At 32.7% G+C, this 25626-nt stretch overlaps 3 protein-coding genes across 3 annotated transcripts; 1 reads left to right on the top strand and 2 right to left on the bottom strand.

The window, feature by feature from the left end:
- Positions 1 to 1126: 1126 nt before the first annotated feature.
- LOC132747786 (beta-1,3-galactosyl-O-glycosyl-glycoprotein beta-1,6-N-acetylglucosaminyltransferase-like) lies at positions 1127 to 6014 on the bottom strand. Its single transcript, XM_060737282.1, has 3 exons — positions 5548 to 6014; positions 2252 to 3384; positions 1127 to 1424 (listed from the first exon to the last, which is right to left on the bottom strand). The coding sequence occupies exons 2-3, from the start codon at positions 3333 to 3335 to the stop codon at positions 1141 to 1143; spliced, it is 1368 nt and encodes a 455-aa protein (XP_060593265.1). The 5' UTR covers positions 3336 to 3384; positions 5548 to 6014; the 3' UTR covers positions 1127 to 1140.
- A 7537-nt stretch (positions 6015 to 13551) lies between these two features.
- LOC132747782 (E3 ubiquitin-protein ligase TRIM45-like) lies at positions 13552 to 16670 on the bottom strand. The gene is made up of 4 exons (XM_060737277.1): positions 15657 to 16670; positions 15482 to 15504; positions 15236 to 15252; positions 13552 to 13929 (listed from the first exon to the last, which is right to left on the bottom strand). Exons 1-4 carry the CDS (start codon positions 16546 to 16548, stop codon positions 13896 to 13898), a joined length of 966 nt encoding a protein of 321 aa, XP_060593260.1. The 5' UTR covers positions 16549 to 16670; the 3' UTR covers positions 13552 to 13895.
- A 2065-nt stretch (positions 16671 to 18735) lies between these two features.
- LOC132747785 (E3 ubiquitin-protein ligase TRIM45-like) lies at positions 18736 to 24214 on the top strand. The gene is made up of 6 exons (XM_060737281.1): positions 18736 to 19701; positions 19897 to 19916; positions 20271 to 20287; positions 20695 to 20842; positions 21951 to 22047; positions 22293 to 24214. Exons 1-6 carry the CDS (start codon positions 18852 to 18854, stop codon positions 22310 to 22312), a joined length of 1152 nt encoding a protein of 383 aa, XP_060593264.1. The 5' UTR covers positions 18736 to 18851; the 3' UTR covers positions 22313 to 24214.
- Positions 24215 to 25626: the final 1412 nt, after the last annotated feature.

The raw sequence follows: 25626 nt of genomic DNA, 5'->3' as shown, positions 1-25626 counted from the left end.
AATTAAGTCGTCGCTTCGGCGTTTTAGGTATATCACAGATCGCAGATGCGAAGACACTTTCGCCCCAACAGAACGTACTTTTTTGTTAAATGTTCTTGTTTAATATTGTGTAGGTTTAAATATCTTTCTAATGACAGAATTTTTCTAATCAAAGAATTTTGTTTCTAGTTTAAACTATTCGATAACACGTGAGTTTGCAAACAAAAATCTTATGGTTTGTTAATTGAGGAGTACTTGTAACAGATTAGATATGTTCCTTGTTTCACAGGAACATTTTTGTGAATCTTCTAAGTTCGCATACATAATGTCATGGTTTAAATAATCCAAAACTTATTAATCAGATCTTTTTTTTCTGGAGAAAATATCACAAACATTTTTTTATTTACCAGATATTGACATTCCTGTAAGCGCTGCAAGTAGTTTGAATAATGTACCTTGTTTCTTTACCAATGTTTTGTTATTGTTCCGCATGAAAAGGGAAATAAAAACCTACGTACCTCCGTTAGTAAAGTCAGAGTTGTCTTTCTTTTTAATACTATATCCAATGGTGTAAAAGATCTTAAGTATTTTTAGTACGGCCATATAAAAAGATCCCTGGGAAAAATAGAATCAAAAGAAAATATGGCAACATTTTCTCTAAGATTAAGAAAACCGAACACTGATAATGATCATTAAGATCTTGTATTTCTGAGACGGATTTAGGTGATGGTTAGTGGGATTTCTGGCCAGTTCGGATCTAGGGCTAAAGACCCTATTTTGCCAATTAAATTAATTCGTCAGCGGCACATATGCATATTTGCACGAAGATTTGTAACACAATATTCTCTACATAGTATCTCGCTTTACTGGGCATACTGACTTCGCTGGTACTATTTAATCTTGTTCATCAGCAGCAACTATCACAAGTCATACCGCTTAAGTCGCATCAATAATGATGATGAATGATGAATAATTATGAATAATAATGATTGATGATGATAACAATAATGATGATTATTCCTCTGATTATTTTAAAAGACAAAGAAAACAGTGAAGATAATAAATTTGGTATTCAAAAAAACTTTTAAGGTTTTTAATTTTTTTTATTTCAATATTACCCGCCTTCAAAATAAAAATAAAATACCATTAAATAAATAAAGACTAGCTAGTTATTGCAAGTTTCTTGTATCTTTTTGTTGCACTAATGCCTTCTTGATTTAGCGTTTTATTATGAATCCATTCTTCCATACACATATAAGCAATGGGGTCATATTCAATGTCAAACTTATTAGCGATGAGTTCATATCTGTCTTTTAATGCTGGAAGGTCAAGGGCACTGAACACGCAGACGTTATGTACGTAATGTTTTTCTTTGCATCTTGATAATAATTTAGTGGTGTTCCATCCAATATAACGCCCGAAGAACGGCTTCTTGTCGGGATCACCTGCAACGGAATTAGAATATTGGTTATATAGATTTTGACAGGTTATATGGTCATTATGGTATATATTATAAACGGTTGTGGTAAAGGCAATTTGTGAAATAAAATAATACTAAATAATTAATATTAAATTTCATTATTTCTTTTCTATCCTGACTAGTAAATGAAACGTTAAATTCGAGTAAAAAGATCATGGTATGCTTAGTGGTCTGTGATTTCTGTATTTGTTATTTATGGTGGCTGATTTGGTACACTGCGCGTTGCAAAGAAAAAAAAAAGAAGAAAATACATAACAACAACCACTGGCCGATAGGCTTCTCGTGGATATTTTGAGATAGAACGAAGAAAGGAAAGAAGGACGAAGAAAGGAAAGTAGAACGAAAAAAGGAAAGAAGAACGAAAAAAAGAAATAAGGTACAAATATGAATGTATAAATGAATTAGTGAGTGAGTGAATGAATGAATGAATAAAAATAAATAAATAAAAATAATAAATTGATTAATTAATTAATAAACAAATAAAAAACTAAGATAGAAAGAGGTAAAGAAAAGTGAAATCTGAAAGAAGATAGAAAGAAATAAATATGGAGAAAAAGATACATAGACAGAAAGCAAGAAAAAAAGAAGAAAGCAAGTAAAGAAGGAAGTAAGAAAGAAGACAGATAGAAAGAAAGAATGAAAATAAGAAAATGAAATCGAAAGTAAGAATGGAAGTAGGATAGAAAGACAGTATCAACAAAAATAAAAGAAAGAAAGAAGAGGAGACAAGATGACGAAAATGAAAGAATGAAGAAAAACAGATTGTATACAATAATTTTGAGTTATACACACCTTTAAAACCACCGGGTGTTTCAAGAAATGGGTTACTGTACAGATTATTCAAAGTTGCCCAGTAATGTTCGTCTGGAGTTAACGTATCAGTCGACCATGCTAGCAAAGCCCGAGCTCTCTCGTCCTCGAGGACAAACACAACAAATGCCCGGCTAAATACATTATACGCATTGCCTTTTGTAATTTTTAAGCCGTACGGCGGCCTTTCTTTGGCCCTTTTCGTATGTATGATGTATCCAGATTTACTCTTTATATCGATGTAAGTAAAATGTTTTTGTTTAAATCTTTGACTGTCCATAGTAATGAACACTTCGTGTATATCATTAGCTCCATTAAATTCATTCAATATTTGAACTGTTTGTAAATTCGTCATAATAGGGAACTCGCTGGCGGCCATATTGATTAGATATTTCCATTCAAAATTGCGTTCTATATGGTCTTTCATACAATTAATATCAGCAACTAATCGCGTATAACTTGCGTATATGATATATTCAAGTTTAGATGCTATGAACACATTGTCAAAACAGTCAGTTAACAGTGTCATGGTTTCTAAAACGTCGTCTGGCGTTTTCATATCAACATGTATACAATACTGGTTCTGTGGTCTATATATTGCACGTAAAAGTCGTTCAAACTGTTCTATATTTCTGTGAAACAAAATATTGTAGGCAATTGGAAAATCCTGTTCTAATTTTGTAACTGGAGCAGCAAAGAATCCTCGGGATTTCTTGTATTCTTCACAGTTTAGCGACAACACTCTTAATTCATCGCCTTTGCGGTGCTTAAAATACCGAACATTTCTAAGGTAATCACTGACACGATTTATCTCCGTGTTATCGCCCTGGAATAATTTATCACAGCTAAACGTTCTAAGAACCGGGTTAAGTTGAGGGTCTGTCAAATACTGTGCAGTTTGAGATCGTTGTAAAGTTTGCTTTTTATTCGTAAACATTATGGGTCCATCGTAGAACACATCTTGTGATGACTTTTCAAGCCACACGAAAGAGAAGACAAGGGACAGGCACATTATCAAGGACACGTAGGTGAAGTATTTCACGAATTTGATCCGTAAAAACCTCATGACGTCACTCACAACCACTACGTTATCTTCAGATAACTCTTTTGTATACCTGCAGAATAAAAAAACAAAACGTATATTGTTAATTTAGTTTGTTAATCTAAGTTAAATAAATTTAAGCGGGACATCAACAAAAGTTTAAATGAAAAACATCCTTTGTAAATTTATATAGTGACAAGTGCGGCAACAACAATTGCAACAATAACAAAAATAACAATATAGCAGCAGCAGCAGCAACAACAACAATAACAACAACAGCAGCTGCGACAACAACAGCAACATTTCAATATTTTCATTTGCAATAATGATAAACTATGTTTTATTGTTTAAACTCATTATACAAGAAACAATTATAACACAAATTAAAGTAAATAAGATATTCTAACACTATTGGATTTTTTTCTTTATACACAAAGAAGGCCAACAATGCTTTCGCAGATCTTATTACCTCCCGAATCTTTCAAATCGGCACAGTGACACATTTTGTTCGAAAAATCTGATCAATAAAAAACCTTTTTTGTTGTGAAAACTATCCAGAATGAAAGAAAATGGTCTAACTAACATAATGAGTGCGAACACCAATATCTTTAATTTAGTCGTTAACGCTGTTTTCGAAATTAAGTATATTACTACGCATTTGAACTCAAACCATGCATTATTCAACAACAATGCACTCAGAATTGTTATCTATTTCCTAATTAAAAGTCTATATATGTGCAACAACAACAACAACAACAACAACAACAAAAACAACAACAACAACAACAAAAACAACAACAACATCATCATCATCATCATCTACAACAACAACATATCATCATTAACAACACCATCAGCAATACCATTTAAAGACAAAAACAACAACAACGACGACGAAGATGAAAACAACAACAACGACAACGACGATGAAAACAACAACAACAACGACGACGACAACAACAACAATAACAACAAATCAACTAAAACTCTTCTTTCCAACAACAAAACCCTTTTGAGATGATGCAAAATGAGCCATTTGGTTTTCCATTATCAAATTTTGAAAAGTAAGCCTTTTTATCTTTTCTGGGAAGCTTGTTTCATTTACTTCACATGTCGTTAAAGTAATTGATTCCCTCGCTGTGGGAAACAAGCAATTTTCAAAATTTCTTGAATAAGAGAAATGTCAGGTTTTCTTTCCGTAGACACAGTGAACTTACTCCCTGAAAAGATGTCGCTAAATGATTTTGGCCAAATTGTAATTTTAACTTCATTTAAAATTTGCACGAGAGTAAAAAAAAAAAAAAAAAAAAAAAAAAAAAGTGAAAAAGGTCATAATGGCCATTTAGTTTTGTTACTCGGATATTCAGATTACATTTTTTTTTTTAAAATATGAGGTGCTGATACACTTTGTTTCTTCGTGTATGCTACAGCAAATATTATCAAGATATTTACGGAGGCTAATAACTTGTATAGGAATTCGACAAACTTACATTTTTCTAAAGAAAATTTGCATTTATTAAGGTAAAAACAAACGGTTGCAAATTTTACTTATTCTTGACATTTTGCAGAAACAGTAGTAAGGAAGTCATCAGTATCACAAGCAAAACAATTAGACACTGTGAGTTATCTGCTCTTGAAATTAGCAATGTTTGTTCAGTGTTTTAAATTCCGGGCAGATAACTCGAAAACGCACACGCTGAACCGCTTAAAATATTTCTTTGACCCTATTATAAGTCATGGCAATTCTAAAATAGAGTTTTCATTCTTTCTATGTCTGTAGGAAACTGCAGCACACACCTCCATCTAAAATTATTGGGTTTGCCAAGTTATGATAATGAAAATTTAAAGGTTGTCAGCCAAAAATATATAGCCTGGTCAGGCGGCATGTTTACGAGTGACCTAGTTCTATTCTGGTGGCATAGTCTAATCACTTCCGCTTGCAGCAGATTTAGGTTTGAAACTAATAAACTTGTCTAGTACTTATGGGTATTTTGATTATTTTTCTAAACAAAACGAAAACTGATAAATAAATAAATACCTCCCCCTCCAAAACAAAAGATAAAAAAAGAAGAACAGCAACAAAAACAACAACAAACAAGCAAAACAACCTAATTAAATCTGTACCCCCCCCCAAAAAAAAAAAAAAAAAAATTGACGTTACATTTAGGCCCATTGTCGACTTAATTGAACATTATATTATCATATTTATTAAACCATAGAAATTTTATATACATACCTAATATAAACGTAAGACTTCCAGGATACGTCATTTTCCTTGTATGACTCTGACGTCACGAAATGTCTTAAAATATCTTGTATGCATGTCTTTTAAAATATGTTTTCCATTTCGCATCCAACGACTGTATATACGTGACATTCTATTTATAAATCCAGTATTTATAAATAATTTCTAATTTCTTATCTAGGCACCATATGCGTTCATTTTTCTTATCTCCCATGCGAGTTTTATCTCCCGTACGAAATAACATTCCTATGCTGACCTCTTGTAAACTTTCTAGATTCTTTATATTATTCAACATTTATTTCAATTTTCCTCTGTCGAAATCAACATTTAACTGCTAGCATGCATAACATTATGCGGACCCTAAACATTTTGTTTTGAACATTTAAATGAGTCACTTTTAAACATTGTAATCCAATAAAAGAAAATCTCTTTATTACATGTTGAATTTCACATGTTAAATCGCCATGTGTTTGTGAGATCAAATATTAGATAAGTATTAAACATAGCGTGCATTATCTCCTTAAATTTCTCGTCTGCATTTGTGAAAAATGACAGGTTTAAATTAATAGTCCTTCGACAATCTGGATTTTGTTACTGATTCCTTATCATAGATGTTAATAAAGTATAAATCCGATCGGTAATTTTACTATGTTTCCTAAAATAAACAGCATCAACTGCAAATTGGTGCCAAAAAATAAAGATCCATCGATAATATCACTTATTCTCCTAAAATGTTACGCAGATATTGTGTCGTCTGCTATCGACTGCCTGTGTTCTGCAATTCTTCTGCAGAATCCGAAAATTAGTGTACATGAAACTCTTAACGTGGCATTTACTGTACGAGGTTTAATAATCATAACGAAGTTAACGAATATTCCCACAGGCTCGTCTGTGTAAATAAACCAAAATTCTCATTACATGTACAATGAACTCTTATTATAACAGAAGCAGAGGGGCACGTGGTGTAATTTTATATACCAGCTTGACATTTCATTCACCATTCTTTTGGTAATCGCATTGTCGTTATTTAAGCGTAATTTGGGGTCACTTAAACCAGAAATGCGTACGCTTTTAAAAAGAATTTTATATTGTAAAATGATAACATTTTCTTTGTTACTATTGTTTCCGACTTAACACGAACACTTGTGATAATTAATTGTTGCTTCCATAAGCACTCGAGTTATACTTAAAACTGAAAACGAGTGCACCTTGGCATCCTTTATCCTGCTTTAATAATCATAAATCTTGATATTTGCAAAAATAAAACGTATTTTGTCGTCTGCTAGATATAGTTTTGTTTAAACGTCATTTCCTATGTTTACTTTTATCTCTCCTCTCCCATCCCCACCACTGCGTTCTCTCTTTTGGCCTAAAAATTACCAGGAATAAGCAGGGTAGGTCGGATATTAAAAAAAATGTTTTGTACCGTAGTGGTTGGTGGGGAAAGTAAAAATTGTCTCATTTTAATATTTTGTTTGGGTAGACTCCTACTAGTCTGATTTGCTATTCATTTTCTTTAATAACACCTTATTCTGAATTAGTGTTCAACTTTATTTGTCATCCAATGAAAACGCTCTGTATTTCTTAAAAATTCTGTGCGTTAATTTTGACAGAAGAACAAAAGTCGATACTTTATCGAATTCCGTTCACATATAGTCGTCTTCTATTTTTCATGGCACTTCATAGAACCGCAAAGTGACATAATAAAGTGAATAATAATGAGGCCAAATAAAGCTTGACACTATATGTATGTAAGTATTTTTTCTGTAGCTGTTCTACAGAAATTAGAAACATTCTCCTGTCGCTATCGCCCTCGTCGAAGTTGCTAATGTCTGTAGAACAGCACGGATGAACACTAACATATCCATAGGTGCTTCAAGAATTGAAGTATTAAAACAAGTCATACAAATTGTCCTCCTTGACAATCGTCCATGAGCCATTGTTAGATGTTGACATTGAAACTTCCAATAATGTCCCCGAGTGGCACAAAAACATCATTTCTAACTCTTCAAATGACATCTTGGACGAAATGCAATATTAATTAATTAATAATAATTACTTTTTGACAGACCTAAAAAGGGTAAGGTCGGGCATATTTTTAGGTAGGATAGGGCGACCATAACAAAACATTTTTTTTTTGCCTTATCCTGCGGTGTGACTGGGTAATGTTGGAGACTACCTTCTGTGTCCGATGCCTTGTTTTGTTGATCTTCGTTCTCATTTTACGCCGTTAAGTATCTTAATCTTATTTATAATTGCACCGATGACATAGAGATATGGCGTTTGTCTTTCACATGTCTGTTACTTATGGTGGCTTATTTGGAACAGTTTTGTGCGTCGTGTTGTCACCAAACGGCACGTTATCGGACTTTCGTCTTGTCGTCCTGTCGTGCAGCGTGTTGTCGCATGTCGTTCGGCTCATATTGAAGAGTTAGCTATTTGTATATAGATATTATAAGACAAACGACAGGGCGACATCGCGACAACGTGCCGCACGACAACGCACCGTTTGGCGTGCTTTGCTAGGGACAGAACGACAAGACAAAAGTGCAACAAGGCACGGTTTGGCGCATTTTGCTAGCAACAAGACGAGAATACGAAAAGGCGATAACGATATAGGTTGTGTTGCCGCTGCGCAAAGTGTACTAAATCAGCTATCATATTTACTCCTGTTATGTTTTACGAAAATCTAAACTAATCTAAATCTTTTTATTGTACATTATAATTTATACATGAATAAACTTTCCACAAAAGTTTAAAATCTTATAATTAGTCGAAGTATGCAGAAATACCTCCTACTATGTTACTGTTTGCCAGAAATCAATCGCAACTTCTCGGCCCCTTCCGTCAAACTTCGGACACAACAGAACCGATACGGTATTTCGGTCTAACCTATGCTAAGAAACTAATAGTCATTTAATGCTAGGACTTGTTGAGAAAGTTTATTCCTATATAACAAATAAAAGTCCATCTTTATTTAGTTAATTTGTTTATATAAGTATACAGTACATTATTATATATACTTTTTATTATGGTTGAATAAACCGAAATTACAAAATGTCTTCCGGCCGAAATTTATTCGTATTTGTTAACAAACTAAATTAGTGGACATTTTGAAATTAAGTATGATTGTCAGACATATTTGCAATCATAATTTTACCGAAATAGACTTTTTTTTCCTTTGGATGTCAAATATAAACATTCATACATTTTAAAAGATTACACCCTCTGTTTATATTTACATTTAAAACCATATGGCAGAACTACTTTAAATCTGTATTAATATTTAGTCCGAGGGTATTATGAATAATAGCCGAGATGTTCTGATTCGGCACAAAGTAACAAAAAAAGGCATCGCCGGAACCTATGGGTACTGATTCCACTGAACTACACGAATGAAGAATATTTATACGTAACGAGTATACGCTTGCGTTAAGTAGTACTTAGTGCTTCTTAGATTGTAAATATTTATACATTCATTAAAGACACATTATGAATCGGAGAATAAATTTCCCTTATGTAGAAAGGGCAACACAAGTTTTGTATCGATTAATTATGGTTTAAGCGTATGTCAAATGCTTATCACATGAAGAAAAATAGCACTGAATTCGAAATTATTTGACTGTCATAAAAGTAGCTGATTAATAAGACTGCTTTACTAAAAAAGTGTAATCACTGTACATGTAACTATACTACTTGCTAAAAAGCAACATATTAAATAAAAGTAGATTCAGATATGTGGCTTCATTATATGTTGCAACGACGTTAAATGTCGCACTTGCCGCTAAAAGTCTTAAAATATTGTGAAGTTAAATGTCGCAATGATGACGTTAAATGTCGCACCGTTTTTCCATATCGTTAAATGTCACAATATGACCGTTAAATGTCGCAATAACTAAATGTATGTTATAACACAACTGGTATCATGTCAATATTAAAGTTATGTAAGTGATCTGGGGACAGGCTAGTTATCAAACAGGAAAGGATTTGCTGAGATGTACAGAATAATTGGCTGAAATTGAAGTCATATACTCGGTTTTATAAACTGAGCTCTTTGGTGATAAAACACATTTGTATACATTTGGTTTTAAAAATGCTTTTACCAGTATAGAGATACATGTAAACCAGACTTGAACATTCGTGCAGACTGAACCGGCTCTGAGGTTATGGCTGACTTACTTTAGAAATTTCTATATTGATATATTACCAGACTGATAGATAGTTTTAAAAAAAATACACAAAAACATGGAAGCTGGTAATGTGCAATTTACAAATTCAATAGCATTAGTAAGTCTTGCACTTAACAGAAATTGTTAGCTGATTACTCGTATGTTGAATCTTTTTTTCCCTGGCAGCACATTACATTACCTTTACTATTACAAGCAGAACAGGTCGAATTTAAAAATGCCCCGATGTTAATATTTGCAAAACAAAGTGTGAAATATATCTCAAATATTTAATGTATATAAAACGTTTGTGAAACGTTCATGTTTTGCAAACATATAATATTTCTTTTACTTACATAGAATGAATAGGAGAAAAAAACTTTTTTCAAGAAATTAGATGTTATCTTTTTTTCGATTTCAAAGCGGACTTAAAAAGGACGTAAACTGATATCCCGCTTGGTTTGTACTACTATTGTTGTATAAAAACCAATTCAAGAGACGTCTGTGAAAATTAGCCACGTGCACCTCATCTATAAACGATGTGAAAATGGCATATTTTTAAAGTCTGCCCTTTAGTGAAAGGGCGGATAACGCTTTATCCCTTTCTCATAAGAGAAGTGGAATCTTGTGATGCGTGTATGTGGTCGCACGGTCACTTTCCTTACAACATGTTCCCGATGCATGTATGTGGTCGCATGGTCGAAAATCTCTAATACAATGACAACGTTTTCAAATGTGTTTTGGTATTGAACCGCCTGGGAAAATTCTGAATTATCGTAAAAAACCGTTGAAATCGTAAAAATGAGTTTTAAAAACCGAATAATGACTTTGTTACTTCTGTTTAGGAGTTTTAAGAGTCTAAAAGTCTAAAAAGACCTTTTCACTTTTAATTTACAGCTATAAAAGCCTAATTAGGACTTTGATTCTCCTAAATAGGAGAGATAAAAAACTTGTTACAATTTGTTACTACCAGTTACAACTAAATAGGACATTTAACTCATAATTAGGAAAAATAAACCTTTGAACAATTTGTATCTCGTAATAAGAAGTTTTAAAAGCCTAATTATGAGAAATAAAAAAAAAAAAATAAAAATTGAGAATTAATTAATTAGCAGCCTCGAAAGACTAAATACAAAATAGAAACCTAATTTAAACTTTGTACCTTCTAGTTAGCTTATTAACAAAAATAACAAATATGATTTTTAATTATCCTAATAAGTTAATAAAACTTGTAATTAGGAAATGCAAACTCGTGATTAGTTTTTAGACATTAAAATATACAGCAACACAGTAAGGTCACATAGCGATTGTTCAGAACACCTCTTGAGTACAACCACAGACGTTACGTAAACTAGTTTCATGAAATAATCCTATGTCCCTGGAGGGATTCTAACCCACAGTGGTGAGGGGCAAGTTATGGACACTAGTCATGTTATGCATTTTAATGATAAAATTTTAATAGGGAAAAAAGCCCTGTTTTGCATTGTTTTTCGAATTTTTCTCCATATTCTACCAACAATTTGATCATGGGCTTCAAAGGTAAATGTGAATTGCATGAAAATCTCATTAAAATAGTTTTTAAAATCCATTCCAATGTCAATGGTCATTCAATAGTTTGTGTTCTTCATCATACACGTAAAATTGTCGAACACAGACACGCCTAAATGTTGTGTAGTATGACAAGACATGCGAAAACTAACAAACTAAACGTCCATTATCTACTGTGGCACAAAGGTGACATGTGTGTGTTTTTATTTATCTCGTGCGCACGAGATACTATGTCGTGGCCACGAGTTACTTAGTCCATTGTAGTCGTGCCCACGAGATACTATGTAATGGTCACGAGTTACTAAGTCGTCGGAACGAGACAATTTAGTAGTGCGCACGAGATACTATGTCGATGCCATGAGTTACTATGTCGTGATAAGTGCTGCGCACGAAATACTATGTCGTGGCAACGAGTTTTTCTAAGACGTGCGCACGAGAAAATTGAGTTGTTGGCACAAGTAAGTATGTCGTGCCAACTAGATAATTACGCACGAGATGATTAACCAATCAGATAACACGATATATATATATATATATATATATATATATATATATATATATATATATATATATATATATATATATATATATATATATATATATATATATATATATATTTTTTTTTTTATGAACTTTTTTAAACTGCAAAAATCCTGGTTTAAGTTTTACATGCAACATTAATCTTTGAAACCACTGAAGGCATCCACTTTAAGTTTGATACATATCTTTAGGATCATATTAGGAGATCACTATCGAAGGCACATAGATCAGACTTTAACTTTGACTAAGTTCTGGCCCTTTGTAGGGACCATCCTCTGATATGGATGATCAGCTTGTACGTACTAACGGTCATATGATACTTTGAGAAGGAATAAGCCCTTGATTATTTTATTTGGTAGGGATATTGTCCATGGCCAGTAGATGGTCTTCATTGATGTTTTTAGGTTAAAGGTCAAAGTAACCATGACACTTCATGTAAAATCCTTGTCTGATGAATAACTTGAGAAGAAATAAGCCATGATTAATTTAACCTGTGACAACTAATAATTTTAAGGGCATTGGGTCACAAATCAAGGTCACAATGACGCTAAATGTAAAATCATTGTCGTATCAATAACTTTTATATATTGCACAGTGACAGACGGGTGAAGACGGGACAGCATTGTCCTATGGCACATTTATAGTAAGGTAAGACAATTCATATATATAGTGTAAGCTGATTGGTTAATTATCATGTGCGCACGACTTAATTATCTCGTGCGCACGACTTAGTAACTTGAGGCCACGACATAGTATCTAGTTCCCACGACTTAGTAACTCGTGACCATGACATAGTTTCTCATGAGCACCACTTAGTAACTTATGGCCGCGACATAATATCTCGTTCGCACGAGATAAATAAAAAAGCACAAATGTCACATCTGTACCACTCTATAATTGCTGTCAACATTCCAAAATAATACTATTAACATCTTTAATCGAAAACAAATCATTTATTTTTCATTGATCTATGCAATTAAATTATGATGAAGCATTTTTCTATTGCTCATGATCTATTTGTTAAAAGTCAATGTATCAAATAATCATTAGGCGTTTTACTAAGCTATCAATTTTGTTTTAAATTTGTTCCGCACACCTCACATGTTATAGCCGACAATTTCGTATTTTCTAGGGTGGATGAACTTATGGATTTGCTCAAACACAAATCTAATACAAAACATACACATACAAATACATGCAATCATTTATTATTATTATTATTATTATTATTATAATTATTATTATTATTACATGTATTATAGTTTCCGCTGTAAGTAATATTTTAACATGCTGTCGGATATCCCTGCACACATTGAAGGTCGAAGGCCGGTTGTTCAGCAGCTCGCACTCTTCTATTTTCGCCGGAATTTAAAGTATTGTTAAGCCTAGTTATATTACATGTAGTTATGTAAGCAGACAATTTCCTACATCAAGTATATAAATTTTATTGAATGTCAAAAATGATTTCATATAATTACTAGTACTTATGCAGTCAAAGACTGGTGCTTAAGAACATTGAAACTAAAATTCAAGTAAAAACGGATGTTTTTTGGGGGAAAGACATGTCTTATCTTAAGTAAGATACTTATTAAGATGAAACATGTACAATTGCAAGAAAAACAAATGATGCTTGATACGATATTTATTGAAATTCTGGAAATATGGTATAAATTTGTCTGTGTGATATTGAAACATTTTGAATGCTTTTGACAGAATTTTAAACATAGAAAGTAGAAAATATCTTTATTGATTAAAGCAATTCAAAACATTGTGCTAGAAAATTTTACAGTTACCACCTTCTTTGAAGGAAAATGGAAATTTTGAAATTGTTTCTTGAAGACATTGACACAATCATTTTCATGTTTAATGTTTTAGTTAGACCATCAACTGCAATCCGTGTAACGACCATGATGTTTAAGAGGGGCGCTACTCTCCCGTGTACAAGTGAATGCTTTGATGTCAACTTTATAGGAGGGAGGCTTCAAATAAAATTTAACGTAGGTAATTTTAACGCATGATATCAATGAATAAAGTTCTTTATTAAATATTTATGTCAAAGCAGATAAATCTTTTCTTTGTCTTTTATCAAAGCCTTACACACGTATCAGTCATCACAGTTCTGAAATATATAGCATACATGTATTATGTTATAATGTAAGTTATACAGATTTTTGACACCATATAACCTGTCAAAATCTTTTATAACTCATAATATAAACGCGCGTTATAGCGCTAATGTGAGCGTTACACTATAGGCGCGTCAATAAAAAATGACTCTTTTTAACAGTTTACCATTCTTATTTTATATATGTGATAAATAGAATATTATATTCGTGTATATTCAATACTAAATTTATTGAACTCGTTGAACAAAATAAAATAATGCTCGCCGGAGACTCGCATACTATGATTTTATTTAACCCGTTCTATAAATTCAGTATTAAACATATACTCATTCAATATCCTGTATAAAGAAACGTATGCATGCATGACACTATGTTACAATTAGTTTGTTACATTTTTTACTAATTGATCATATAATCGCCTGAGCTTAAAGTACGATGGAAACAGAATAGTTCTCAATATAAATGAATTTGTATGAATGCATATTAATATCTTGTTTGAACAGCGATAAAGCTGCGGTCTCCCTTACTCCCGGCAGAGCCCAGGACCATCCCCGTAAGTTACCGGGATGATCCGGGACGATCCGGGGTAGAAAATATTGTTCCAGTCACACTAAACCCGGCAGCACTACGGTAATTCCCAACTAACCATCCAGGATGCGCTCCGGATCATCAAGGCAGAGCCCAGGTGAAGCTACGGTTCATGCCGGTGCTTCCCCTGTCGTTCCCGGATGACGCCGGAAGAGCCCAAGTTGACCCAGGCAGAGCCCCGGTCGATCCAGGCAGAGCCCAGGACGATCCAGGTAGAGCCCCGGTAGAACCCTGGTGGATAGAAAATGCGCGAAAATGATAACATTGATACATAATTTTTATTTAATATAATATCTTTTATTCCAGAATAGTGATTCATGATGATTTTCTGAAAAATTCTTATGCAAAACTGGATAGAAGAGAAATGGGAAGACACTGGTTGTTCCCGGCATAGCTTAGGATGAAACCGGCAAAGCTATACTTCCCGGATCATCCCTGACCACCCCGGTACTATTAAATATTTTATCCCATCCGGGGTCGAATGCCGGATGTTCCCCGATCTTCCCGGACGTTGCCGGGAGAGTAACAGATATACCCCGGTTGTCCCTGGTCGTACCCCTGACATCTTCCTGGGCTCTGCCGGGATGTCAGTGAGACTGTAGCTTAAGTTGTTGATATGGTTGACTGGCATTTGCTTTAATAAATTGTGTCTTACAAAATGTTGACAAAATATATTTTTTTAATAATAAGGAATAGGTCAACAATACATACCTAGGTTTTCTGTTTACCTGTGAAAAAAAAATAAAATAACTAAATTGTTTTAAGCAAACTGTAGAAAAAATTACAATACAACTTAAATTTTCTAACTTTATAATTATAGTGATGTATATAAAGCTCTTTCCAACTTTATCTAATATAACGACTATGCTAACGCCATTTTGATAACTTACATGCTTGAAAGAAAAATTGGGGAAAGAAAATCAAACATCTTAAACATAGAGGTGTTCAAGGACTTACGTTTCGCTTGTCATGTTCGGCAACTGGAATGGAAGGAAAGAATCTTTAATAAAACAACTCGAAAAACAGGTCGTGAAAGACATGATTCAAGTCAATGAAAAATTTAGTGCTACAAATTCGAACCGATTTATGACATCTTACTTGATATAGTTCAGAATTATAAGATTTTTTTTACCTGGAATTCTTTGAATTAAATCAAGTCCCTTACATCCTTCAATCACATTTCCTATGGTTTCCTGTCTTATGAACGTAAATGTTCTAGCTCTATTACTTTTTTCAAATTTAGCAAAAGTTTCCTTTATATCTTTCAATTTTTTTCGCGAACGTATTGCCGTGACAAATAACCTTATTGGATCATTTTTCTCTATCTCCATTGTCATTTTCATTGCAGATAGATTTTCTCTCATATTTGATGCATTTACTTCTAGCTTCTCTAAACATCTTAAAGTCTCGGTTTTTGTATCGTTTGCCTCTTCACAAGCATCAAAAATCAGGTAATCCATCTTTTCCTTTATCGTTTTCCTAAAGCTCTCGGCGTCTCTGGTAAATGTTTTATGTGTAGCGTGTGTACTGTCCATGTTTGTTTTAATATCCTTTTCGTATTCTTTTATTTCGTTGCTGCATTTTTCAATCTCTTTTATGGCTTCGTCTAAGTATTCATTTTTGTCTACATTATCTAAACTCATCGTCTTATCCGATATATATGATACTTCACATGTTTTATGCTCGAAGATTATGCAGTCTCTACAGCCAATCACTCGATGCGTTGCGCAATAAAACGTCAAAGGTTGTTGATCATGCTTCGGACATATATCTTGCAAACCTCCTAATTCTTCGTCCACAGCCGACGAACCATCAATACAAGCTGTATCTAGAAACGTATGGTTCCTACACATCTTTCCCCTCCGATGATGCTGAAAACACTCAGTACACATGTTCTCTTGACATTCATTACAACGGCCTTTAGCTGCTGTTACATTTCCATCAAAAATGCACGGTTTACACATAATATCTTTACCGTTTTCAGATTTTTCATAAATAGAAACATTACCTTCCGCTACAGCCATTTCAATACATGTACTAAATTAATATAATATTCTTTTAGAAAACAATTTTTACAAGTAAAGTTAAATCCCATACAACTTGCTTTGCGTAAACAACTGTATTATAAAGTAATCCGATCGATATGGATTTTGAAATATGGTCTATATAAATATTTAAATAATACATTCCATACATACTGTACTACGAAAACCAAATAGCGCCATTACTTCAGTTTAACGCTTTACGAATATCCCAATTTTAGATATTAACTACAATCATGGTAGACGTTTATGCATTTTTATATAAAATTACAACAAATTATTGATTTCAAGAAAAGTCTAAAATTCTAAATGATGTGGTAAGATCTGCGATGTTTTTTTTAAACCGTACAACTGACAAGATAAATCTTAAAGTAAACAAAAATATTTATTATATGTAAATTTGATAGTAAAATATATCCTTAACATGATAATTAATGCGTCCGTATTTCAAGTCGTGTGAAAAATTTTGTCGACTATGGTAACCATCAGAATATCAAACCTTGGTAAAATTGAAATGATTTTGCACAATTAAAAAAAAGTTGTAATTATATAAATGATTGAATTTGATCTGATATTTATCGTTGATATCGATAAGACACATATTATACAAAATCTTAAAATATTTTTTATTTACATGTACATAATAATAAAAAATGAATAAATATTTTCGCGATATTTCCTTATATTAGAAAAAATATTCTGTCAGTTGCTGTTAAATAATTTCAATTGATGTTGGTAATTTTCTTGTAGATTTTTACATGATGCTTCATTATTTAACCGGATGAAGAAGTTCAATGCCATGGTGATATTAGTAAAATGCGTGACTGTGTGGTCGAGTGGTGAACGCTCTAATGATTGTTGGTCACGTGTGTTCATTTCCCGTCACTGGCATGCCGTTGTTAACGTAAAACTATACATATCCTGCATAGTACTGGTTGGTTCCAGGAACGGTATATATAATGACAAATGACCCTGTGACATAAAGATTGTTATATAAGCTAGTTTTCAGCACAATCAAATTTAAATAAATTCGCATAAACTAATGAAATTTCTGATCTGTTCTAGAAAAAGTAAGGCTGACTGGAAAGCTTTAACACATAGAGAAATGTATCTTTCTTGGTAGGATTCAAATGTATTGCTTTGAGTGAAAGGATATACTTATTCACCTCCTGATTTATTAGAAATATGTACTACATGTCAGCACAAGTATAACCCCCTATAAATAGCTAGTAAAAATTACTTGTAATAGACTTCAGAAAAAAGGTTTTTCCATTTGATATTCTTAGTTTCCTATCCTCGCTTTCTCTCGGGAAATTGTACTCTTACCTATTAAAATGAAAATATTTGAGGGTTCTCAGGTATTAATTAACGTAGAAGAAAACATGCAGGAATAGATATAGTCTTGTGACCATACGCCGCTGTTACACTGTTTTTAATATGCGTGACTCAGGGCACAATGTAAAAAGCTTAATTCCATGACGGACGCGATAGTTATATTATAAAAAACAAATCTGACTTATTAAATAAGTCGGCCTTTGGGCTCGAGTTTTAAATACGTCGATGTGAATGCACGAAAGAAAGGTGTATTAAAATAAGAAATAATATATCCCAAACTGTGATTTAATCGCTCAATAACATCACTGTTTGGAGTTCGGATGCGAGGAATTATATCACGAGGACGTAGCCCGAGTGATATAATAATGCGCATCCGAACGACAAACAGTGATGTTATCCAGCGATAAAATCACCGATTTGGATATATTATTTCGATTCTAACACGACATCAACAAATTAATGCTGCCGTACCTGATATTAAGCAAAATTGCGCCTGATTTGTTTCCGTACTTATTGTCAGCGCGTGGTTACGTCACGTGTATAATGATTACGTCACATGTCTAAATATAGAACGTCAAACAGTGATTTTATAGCATTCGGTTCTTCTATGTTCAATAGGGAAAATGCGGGTCGTGTTAGAACCTGTATTAATACCTTATTTAGTCCAATTTAAAGGATATTTGTTTGCCATATATTTTCTTGTTGTGATTGTGCAAAAAAGTTTTGTCACTGTTGAGGCGCCGTAGTTTTAATCCAGGGTAATATAGGTGAAACTCTTTACAGTATGATAAATATAGTTTGTATAAAGTCTATATAAATACCTAGGCCTTAACCTGTACACTATTTATCGATCGATATTTCAATTATTTACTTGTAAAGCGTTGTATGTGTTTAAGCTTTAAATACAGTATTTATAGTTTCGTTATAGCATAGAGAATTTAACTACTAAAATGGAAGTATCTGGACGAAAAGGACATATTGTTTGTGAACCGTGTGCAGAAGATGGAGACGACATTACTGCTGACGGATGTTGTAAAGAATGTGAAGAGAATATGTGCAGTAAATGTTTTCAACATCACCGGAAGGGCAAACATTGCAGAAACCACGTGTTTCTCTATGCATATTGTGGTTCACCATCTGCTTTAAAAATAAAGCCAGTAGGATTGATAGACAAATGTCCAAAGCATGTTGAAGAGAAAATAAACTTCTACTGTGAAGCTCACGAAATAGTTGGTTGCGGAGAATGCATAATACACGAGCATAAAACATGTGAAGTTTTATATATATCAGATGTGACAAGGGGACAAAACGAACATGAGTATATAGAAGAGGTTGTTAAAGAAATAGAAAATTGCAGCAACGAAATTAAAGAATACGAGAAAGAAATACATAGAAATATTGCGAAAATGAAAGCTGCACATGTAAAATTCACTTGTGATGCTGAGCGATTTAAGCAAGAGATACTGGAAAAAATAGACAAACTCATATTTGATGCATGCAAACAGGCCAGTTTTATAAAAACTGATACCTTGAGTGCATTAGGGAAGCTAAAGGTAGAAGTATCTAATATAACAGATGAGTTATCATCAATGAAAACTAAGGCCGGCATGGAGAAAAATGAGCCAACCGGTAACTTTGTCATGGCCTTATGGTTAAGAAAGCGATTAAAGGAAATAGAAGAAGATTTAATAGAAATTGGCAAAAGGACTATTGGGACAAAATATAGGTTTCTGAAAAATGAAAACATTGAACAAGAAGTTGAAAAATGCAAGGGACGTGACTTATATCTTAGAGGTCCAGGTAAGAAAAATGATTAAATTGCACTAAATGATTCCTATTTATTTTTTAAATGACACGCAAATGCCATTTCACATTAAGCGCTCGTTATTCGGAAATATTTGACAATCGTCTATTTAGCATTTTCTAAGTATGTCTTCATATTGTCATAAATTTTATTTTGTTTCATTTTATAAAAAGATACGTTATGTTTTTCAGATGATGAACTGGACAAATATGTGAGCATGCATTTTACAAAATATTGATTATATTATTATTTAAGTCCCCTATTGGCGGTTTTAGAAAGTCAAATTTATTTCATAAATGGATACATGATGACAGCTTGACAAAATGCAATCTAACTTAAGTTCAGATATACTTTTTTCTACAGTGTGTACGTTTTGGGAGCTGGTTTTAATCAGATTGATAAATATAGCTCGTAACTGTACACTAAATGTCAAGGTAATATTACAATAATGATACTCATAAAATAATTAAAGTAATGGTGAAATATTGGCATAGAACTTTGGCCTGAATGTGATCTCTTCTTTTAAATTTTGAACTGACTTTGAGTTCTTCTTTATCTATTTTAGGGTATCAGGAACCCAAGGTATGTGTCTTTGTCTCTTTTTGTCTTCTTAAATACTGTTGAGAACATGAATTAAAAATATTATTAGATTTAATTGCCCACAAATGGTATAGTCTTAAGCGGAGGTCAGCGATCTATTATACCGTCATTGGCTACTTCACAGCTGATTAAAAATTAGATACTGGTTATTTGTTTCACTGAGTTAAAGTATCTAAGTCATATTTATGTTAAGCTTGTATCGTAATTGTGAATGGAAATATCAGTATGATTTATTTTCGAACAAAATGTTCAAATTGTCTTTCAGAAATTCAGAAATAAACTATTTGTCACATGTTTGTCATTGCCGTTATCTTGTCAATGGAGACAGAGATTTGCCGATTAACAAAATCTGTTTTATGAATAAATTATTTATTTATTATGTATTTAAGAACGGTTATCCTAGAGAAAGCTTCTGGAGTTTTTGGTTTAACAATAAAAGGAGGTGGTGATAAGCAACTGCTATTTGTACATAAAGTTGTACCTGGTACACCAGCTGCAAATTCTAACAAGATACTGCTTGGAGATAACATCATTTCGGTAAGAGCGTAAATAATTAAAAAAAAATATTGAAATGGAATAAAAATAGCCAAACTTTGCAAAACCTTTTTTTTTTTTACAATAACTCAGGTTTTCAAAGAATGGTGATATTACCGTAATGGTATTACCGTAATAATTGTAGTTATTATCAAGTAAAAAATTGTATTAAGATAAGATCATAAAGCGAAAGAACTCATAAATCAACGAGAAAATTGAGCATTCTTGACGATAATAAGAATGTTATACTGTTTTTATTGGCTTCTTTTTAGTATGGATATTTTGACATCTGATTCACTTTGAAATAGCGCGTAACTTATAAGACGAAGCCTCCTCAGTATTCATATATATTTTTTTAAATATTTAAATGAAAACCATGTTGTCAAGATCCTGGACCCTTTAGAAAAGCCCCGTAACTCTTTCCGGTTCCCAAATGGGTACCTTTTGGGTAGTCCTGTGTGCTGTGATGTTGTCGGGTAAAGTATTCCCATAACGGTTAAACGTTCTGTCTCGTATCGCTCTTCCTTGGATTTAATCTTATAACCTTCCCATAGCGAGACCTATCTTACATAATAAAGGACAAAAGGTTAAATATGAACGAATGTTAGGAGTTTATAACTATTAATACTTTGCATTTCGTGTTTTTCCGTACCAGATGATTCTTTGAATAAAAATCAGACTGTGCTGCAAACTGATACTTGGAGGTGGAAAAGTAATTTCAGTGATAGAATTTCAAAGTAAGATATGTATGCATAACAAAAAAAGGGAAAAAAGAAATAATTCAAAACAAAGAGGGACAATCCTGTCGCATATTTCAAAGATAACATTTAATACAAACAAGCGATATCTTGACATAACTTAGATACTTTTAGATAAAACATTTTAATTATTTTCCCAAACTTACAGAATTAGATTTTCATGACCGGAAAATGCTTCGAATGATATATTTTTTCATAGAAATATCTCAAATTTGTTAACTTGTCTCTTTCTGAACGAACACCACTTCACAGGACTTTCAAAAATGTTGGACATATTGCGAAATATTAATTATTTTTTATAATATTTCTGACTGGTGTTACTTATTTTCATCATTTACCAATTATTTTAATAGATAAACAACGTAGATGTAACTAAGGCGTCTCATCGTGAAGCAGTTTCCTTAATGAAAAAATCTGAGAAAACAATTCTACTTCTTTGCCGCCCAGAAGGTAAGGACATTCTCGAAAAATGTATAAGCTTTTTTTATCTACTGTACAAAATATAGTTTTATCACAGACATAAACACACAGATTTTATCTGACCTTTCGTTTGTAGAACTTTCTTATTTTAGAATAACTTGATTTACTGCTTACGATTTTGTTTCAACCTGTGTTAGAATCTTAAAAGTATGCGTATATTTTTTTTTTTATAAATTTCATTACTGAATGGTTTGAACAATTTTACCCGATTTCAGATTTCAACGCAAAGAAGTAGCTATGAACTATAGAAAGTTTTAGAAGAATGAACAGCATGAACTGTTTCAGTAACAGGTAGGAGGCAATATGCCCGAAATCAAAAAGATACATCAGATCAAGACTTGGATTAAATACTTATATCATGATGAATGTGTTTTTAATCTGAAAGGGAGCATTGTGTAGAAGGAAAATGTCGCTTAAGTATTTCCATCTAAATGTATTATAACAACGCAAAAATTTGCAAAAATAATAATTATAAAAAAAAATGTTTCAATGTTACTTTATTAGTCATGTCAGAATGAGTATGGCCGTGGTTTGTTTTTGTAAACATTTGGTTTTTCACCATTTATTTTTGTTTTTGTTTGAGTTGTCAACTCAAACATATACAGATATAAGAACGGGCAATGTATTCCATTAGGGAAAATCTCTTTTGTCTCCATCCCGACAATCGCTATGACTGTCCTTTACTGCTTATGTTATCCTACATACCTTTCCAATGTTTCAGCCATTTTAACATCTTGTGAGAAATTTGGCATTTCCAACAAAGATAATGTTTCGTTTTCTTCAGACATCTGGAAAGAAAATGATTTGACCTTTCAAGTATCTGACAAAAAATGTTTTTGCTTTTCTGACAGAAGGCAATACAATATTTTGGTATTTCTGACATCTGACAATAATTAGTTTTTGGCCTTTCAAATATCTATGCTTATGTTTCTAAATTAAAACAAGAGCACCGCAAAGGCCGGTTAATATACTCACGAACGAACTTTGTTTGAGAAATCAGAAATAATCTTTCAGTTTGGGAAGAGACGCATTCATAAAAATAAGCGAGAACAAAGATCAACAAGGCAAAGGAAACATTCACAGGATGCAGCTCCCGATTTAACTTTACCAACATTTTTTTATCTTAATTATCTTTGAAATACTAAATAACCCCCGGGATGAGAGCATCTTGACTCACTGGTGATTGATTAAACTTTTATAAACATCTATTAGGCTATGCTACATGCTATAAATATATAAAATGTGAACTTTGTTGTTTTTAACACTAAAAGTTGATGCATTTTCTAATTCATCAATCAACACAAGTATGTGACCCACATGGCATCGGGTCGGTGTCAATACTGACCCAAGGGGGAATTTCGTGGAGGTCCACAATGTAATGCTACACACCAACTATTTCAACTCTCAGCATAGTAGTTTTGCCAAATAAGAATTTAATGTATTTTCCTAAATTTATCTATGTTAATAAAGTGATCATTAGGGCATTGCAAATATTAATCCTTGGTTTATATAAATTGTTAGGCAATCCACAAGATATTGTTACATGCCAAATATCTAAGCTCTGGGCATTGTAGTTTCACAAAATAAGACTTAAATGGTTTCCTTAAAGATTTTATAAATCAAGTATCCCCCCTCCCCGAGGGCGGGGCCAATATTTACCAACTGGTTAAATGATGGCATTGAAATTGTAAAAAATCATTGTGATACTATTATATGGTTAAAGCTAGATCATTGAAAATGATATATATATATTTGCGGTGTATATATATGTTGTGAGGATTGATCTGCATATAATGTTTTTAATACTGATTTATTTGAACTTTTAGAAAACGATATTTCCGTCTTCAGTCAGCAAGGTTCGATATATATTGTAGGCGATTATAATAGCAGAGTTGGTAATAAGCATGATTTTAATACACACGATTGTTTAAATTCATATACAGACGATTATGACTATATTCCTGATGAACATCTTTTCCGGACCTCTGTAGACAAAATTAGTAACAGTCAAGGTATTAAACTCCTTGATCTATGCAAATCTTCATGTCTACGAATAGTTAACGGTAGAATTGGCGAGACATGTAAATATACGTACGTCTCATCCAGAGGCGCATCGGTGATTGATTATTTATTAACCAGTGAGTCCATACAAAATTTTACCATTCAGTCTACAAATGAATGAAGTGACCTGACCATACACCTTTATATTTTTCAATATCGTGTTAAAAGTATTCAAAAAAAGTGCGAAAAAAGTCAAGAAATTATGTTTAAATGGAATAGTGACCGTAGAAATGAATTTCGCAGTGGTCTTATTGCAAAATTGCCTGAGTTTAACAGAATTATTGATAATATTGATTTTACCAACCGTGACTGTGTAAATAGTGTTTTAAATAGTTTTACATCTGTGTTACGCAATGTAGCAGATCCATTATTTGGTAAATGTTGTACTTTTAACAATGACGTCTATCTTAGTGATAGCTCGTGTATATGTTAATAATATCTGTCATACTTTGCGGTTCGGATCGGAATATCCGTCCCGAGGTGGGCGGTAACGAGGCTTGCCGATTATTATTCTGATTATTTTTATTATGCTATTGGATTACGTCAAGGGGAGGTAATTTCACCAATTTTATATCTCTCTTTGTAGAGGATTTAGAGCTATATTTGCAAACTGGTTAAGAATCAGGACTGTCATTTGATGATGTTATTTTGTTTTTATTGTTATTTGCTGACGATATGGCCATCTTAGGCAAGTCACCATTGGAACTGCAAAACCATTTGGATCTTTTACATTCATATTGCTCCTCTTGGGGATTAAAAGTAAATACAAGCAAAACAAAAGTAACGGTTTTTCGAAAACGAGGGGGGTTATTACAAAATGAGAACTGGACCTATGATGGCCAAATTTTAGAAGTTGTGAATGATTTTTATTATTTAGGTACTGTTTTTAATCATACAGGTAATTTTTCGCTTAACGAAGAACACTTGGTAGGGAAAGCTTTAAAAGCTCTTAATGTTTTGTTTTATAATTGTAAAAAGTTTGATCTCAAACCTAAAATATTATGTCAATTATTTGATGCTTTCATTGAGTCTATTTTAGGATACGGGTCTGAAATTTGGGGATACACGAAATCTAAAGATTTGGAAAGAATCCACTTAAAATTTTGTAAACGTTTGCTTAATGTTAGAGCGAATACTTGTTCTGCTGCAGTTTATGGTGAGTTGGGGCGTTATCCGCTGTATGTGACTCGTTACGTTAGAATTGTCAAGTTTTGGTGTAAGTTGAAAAACACTGATAATATTGTTTTAAAAACTATGTATGAAGATGGTTTATTGGATTGTAATAAAGGACACCGCAATTGGGTTTCAAATGTTAAAAACTATTCTGTAATTATGGTTTTGCTGAAATTTTTAATGAAAATTGCGTTGATGCAAAAGTGTTCCCTATCATTTTTAAAAGCAGAGTTATAGACATTTATATACAAGAATGGACAGCTACGTTAGAACGTAGCCCAGTTTTGTTTAATTACAAGAAGTTTAAGCTTAATT

The sequence above is a fragment of the Ruditapes philippinarum genome, unplaced genomic scaffold (assembly GCF_026571515.1).
Source record: "Ruditapes philippinarum isolate M1 unplaced genomic scaffold, ASM2657151v2 ctg1750_1_1_1_1, whole genome shotgun sequence".
Classification (NCBI taxonomy): domain Eukaryota; kingdom Metazoa; phylum Mollusca; class Bivalvia; order Venerida; family Veneridae; genus Ruditapes; species Ruditapes philippinarum.
Note: the sequence above shows the minus strand (reverse complement) of the source record. Positions and strands in the feature narration are given on the sequence as shown.

What these genes read in the sequence shown, in the direction of transcription:
- LOC132747782 (XM_060737277.1), bottom strand. Translation starts at nt 16,548, where the DNA reads ATGGCTGTAGCGGAAGGTAATGTTTCTATTTATGAAAAATCTGAAAAC. An exon ending in TTTAATTCAAAGAATTCCAG is followed by an intron (nt 15,505 to 15,656) that starts GTAAAAAAAATC and finishes CTTCCATTCCAG; the next exon opens with TTGCCGAACATGACAAGCGA.
- LOC132747786 (XM_060737282.1), bottom strand. Translation starts at nt 3,335, where the DNA reads ATGAGGTTTTTACGGATCAAATTCGTGAAATACTTCACCTACGTGTCC. An exon ending in AACACCCGGTGGTTTTAAAG is followed by an intron (nt 1,425 to 2,251) that starts GTGTGTATAACT and finishes ATTCCGTTGCAG; the next exon opens with GTGATCCCGACAAGAAGCCG.
- LOC132747785 (XM_060737281.1), top strand. Translation starts at nt 18,852, where the DNA reads ATGGAAGTATCTGGACGAAAAGGACATATTGTTTGTGAACCGTGTGCA. An exon ending in CTTATATCTTAGAGGTCCAG is followed by an intron (nt 19,702 to 19,896) that starts GTAAGAAAAATG and finishes TATGTTTTTCAG; the next exon opens with ATGATGAACTGGACAAATAT. An exon ending in TTGGAGATAACATCATTTCG is followed by an intron (nt 20,843 to 21,950) that starts GTAAGAGCGTAA and finishes TTATTTTAATAG; the next exon opens with ATAAACAACGTAGATGTAAC.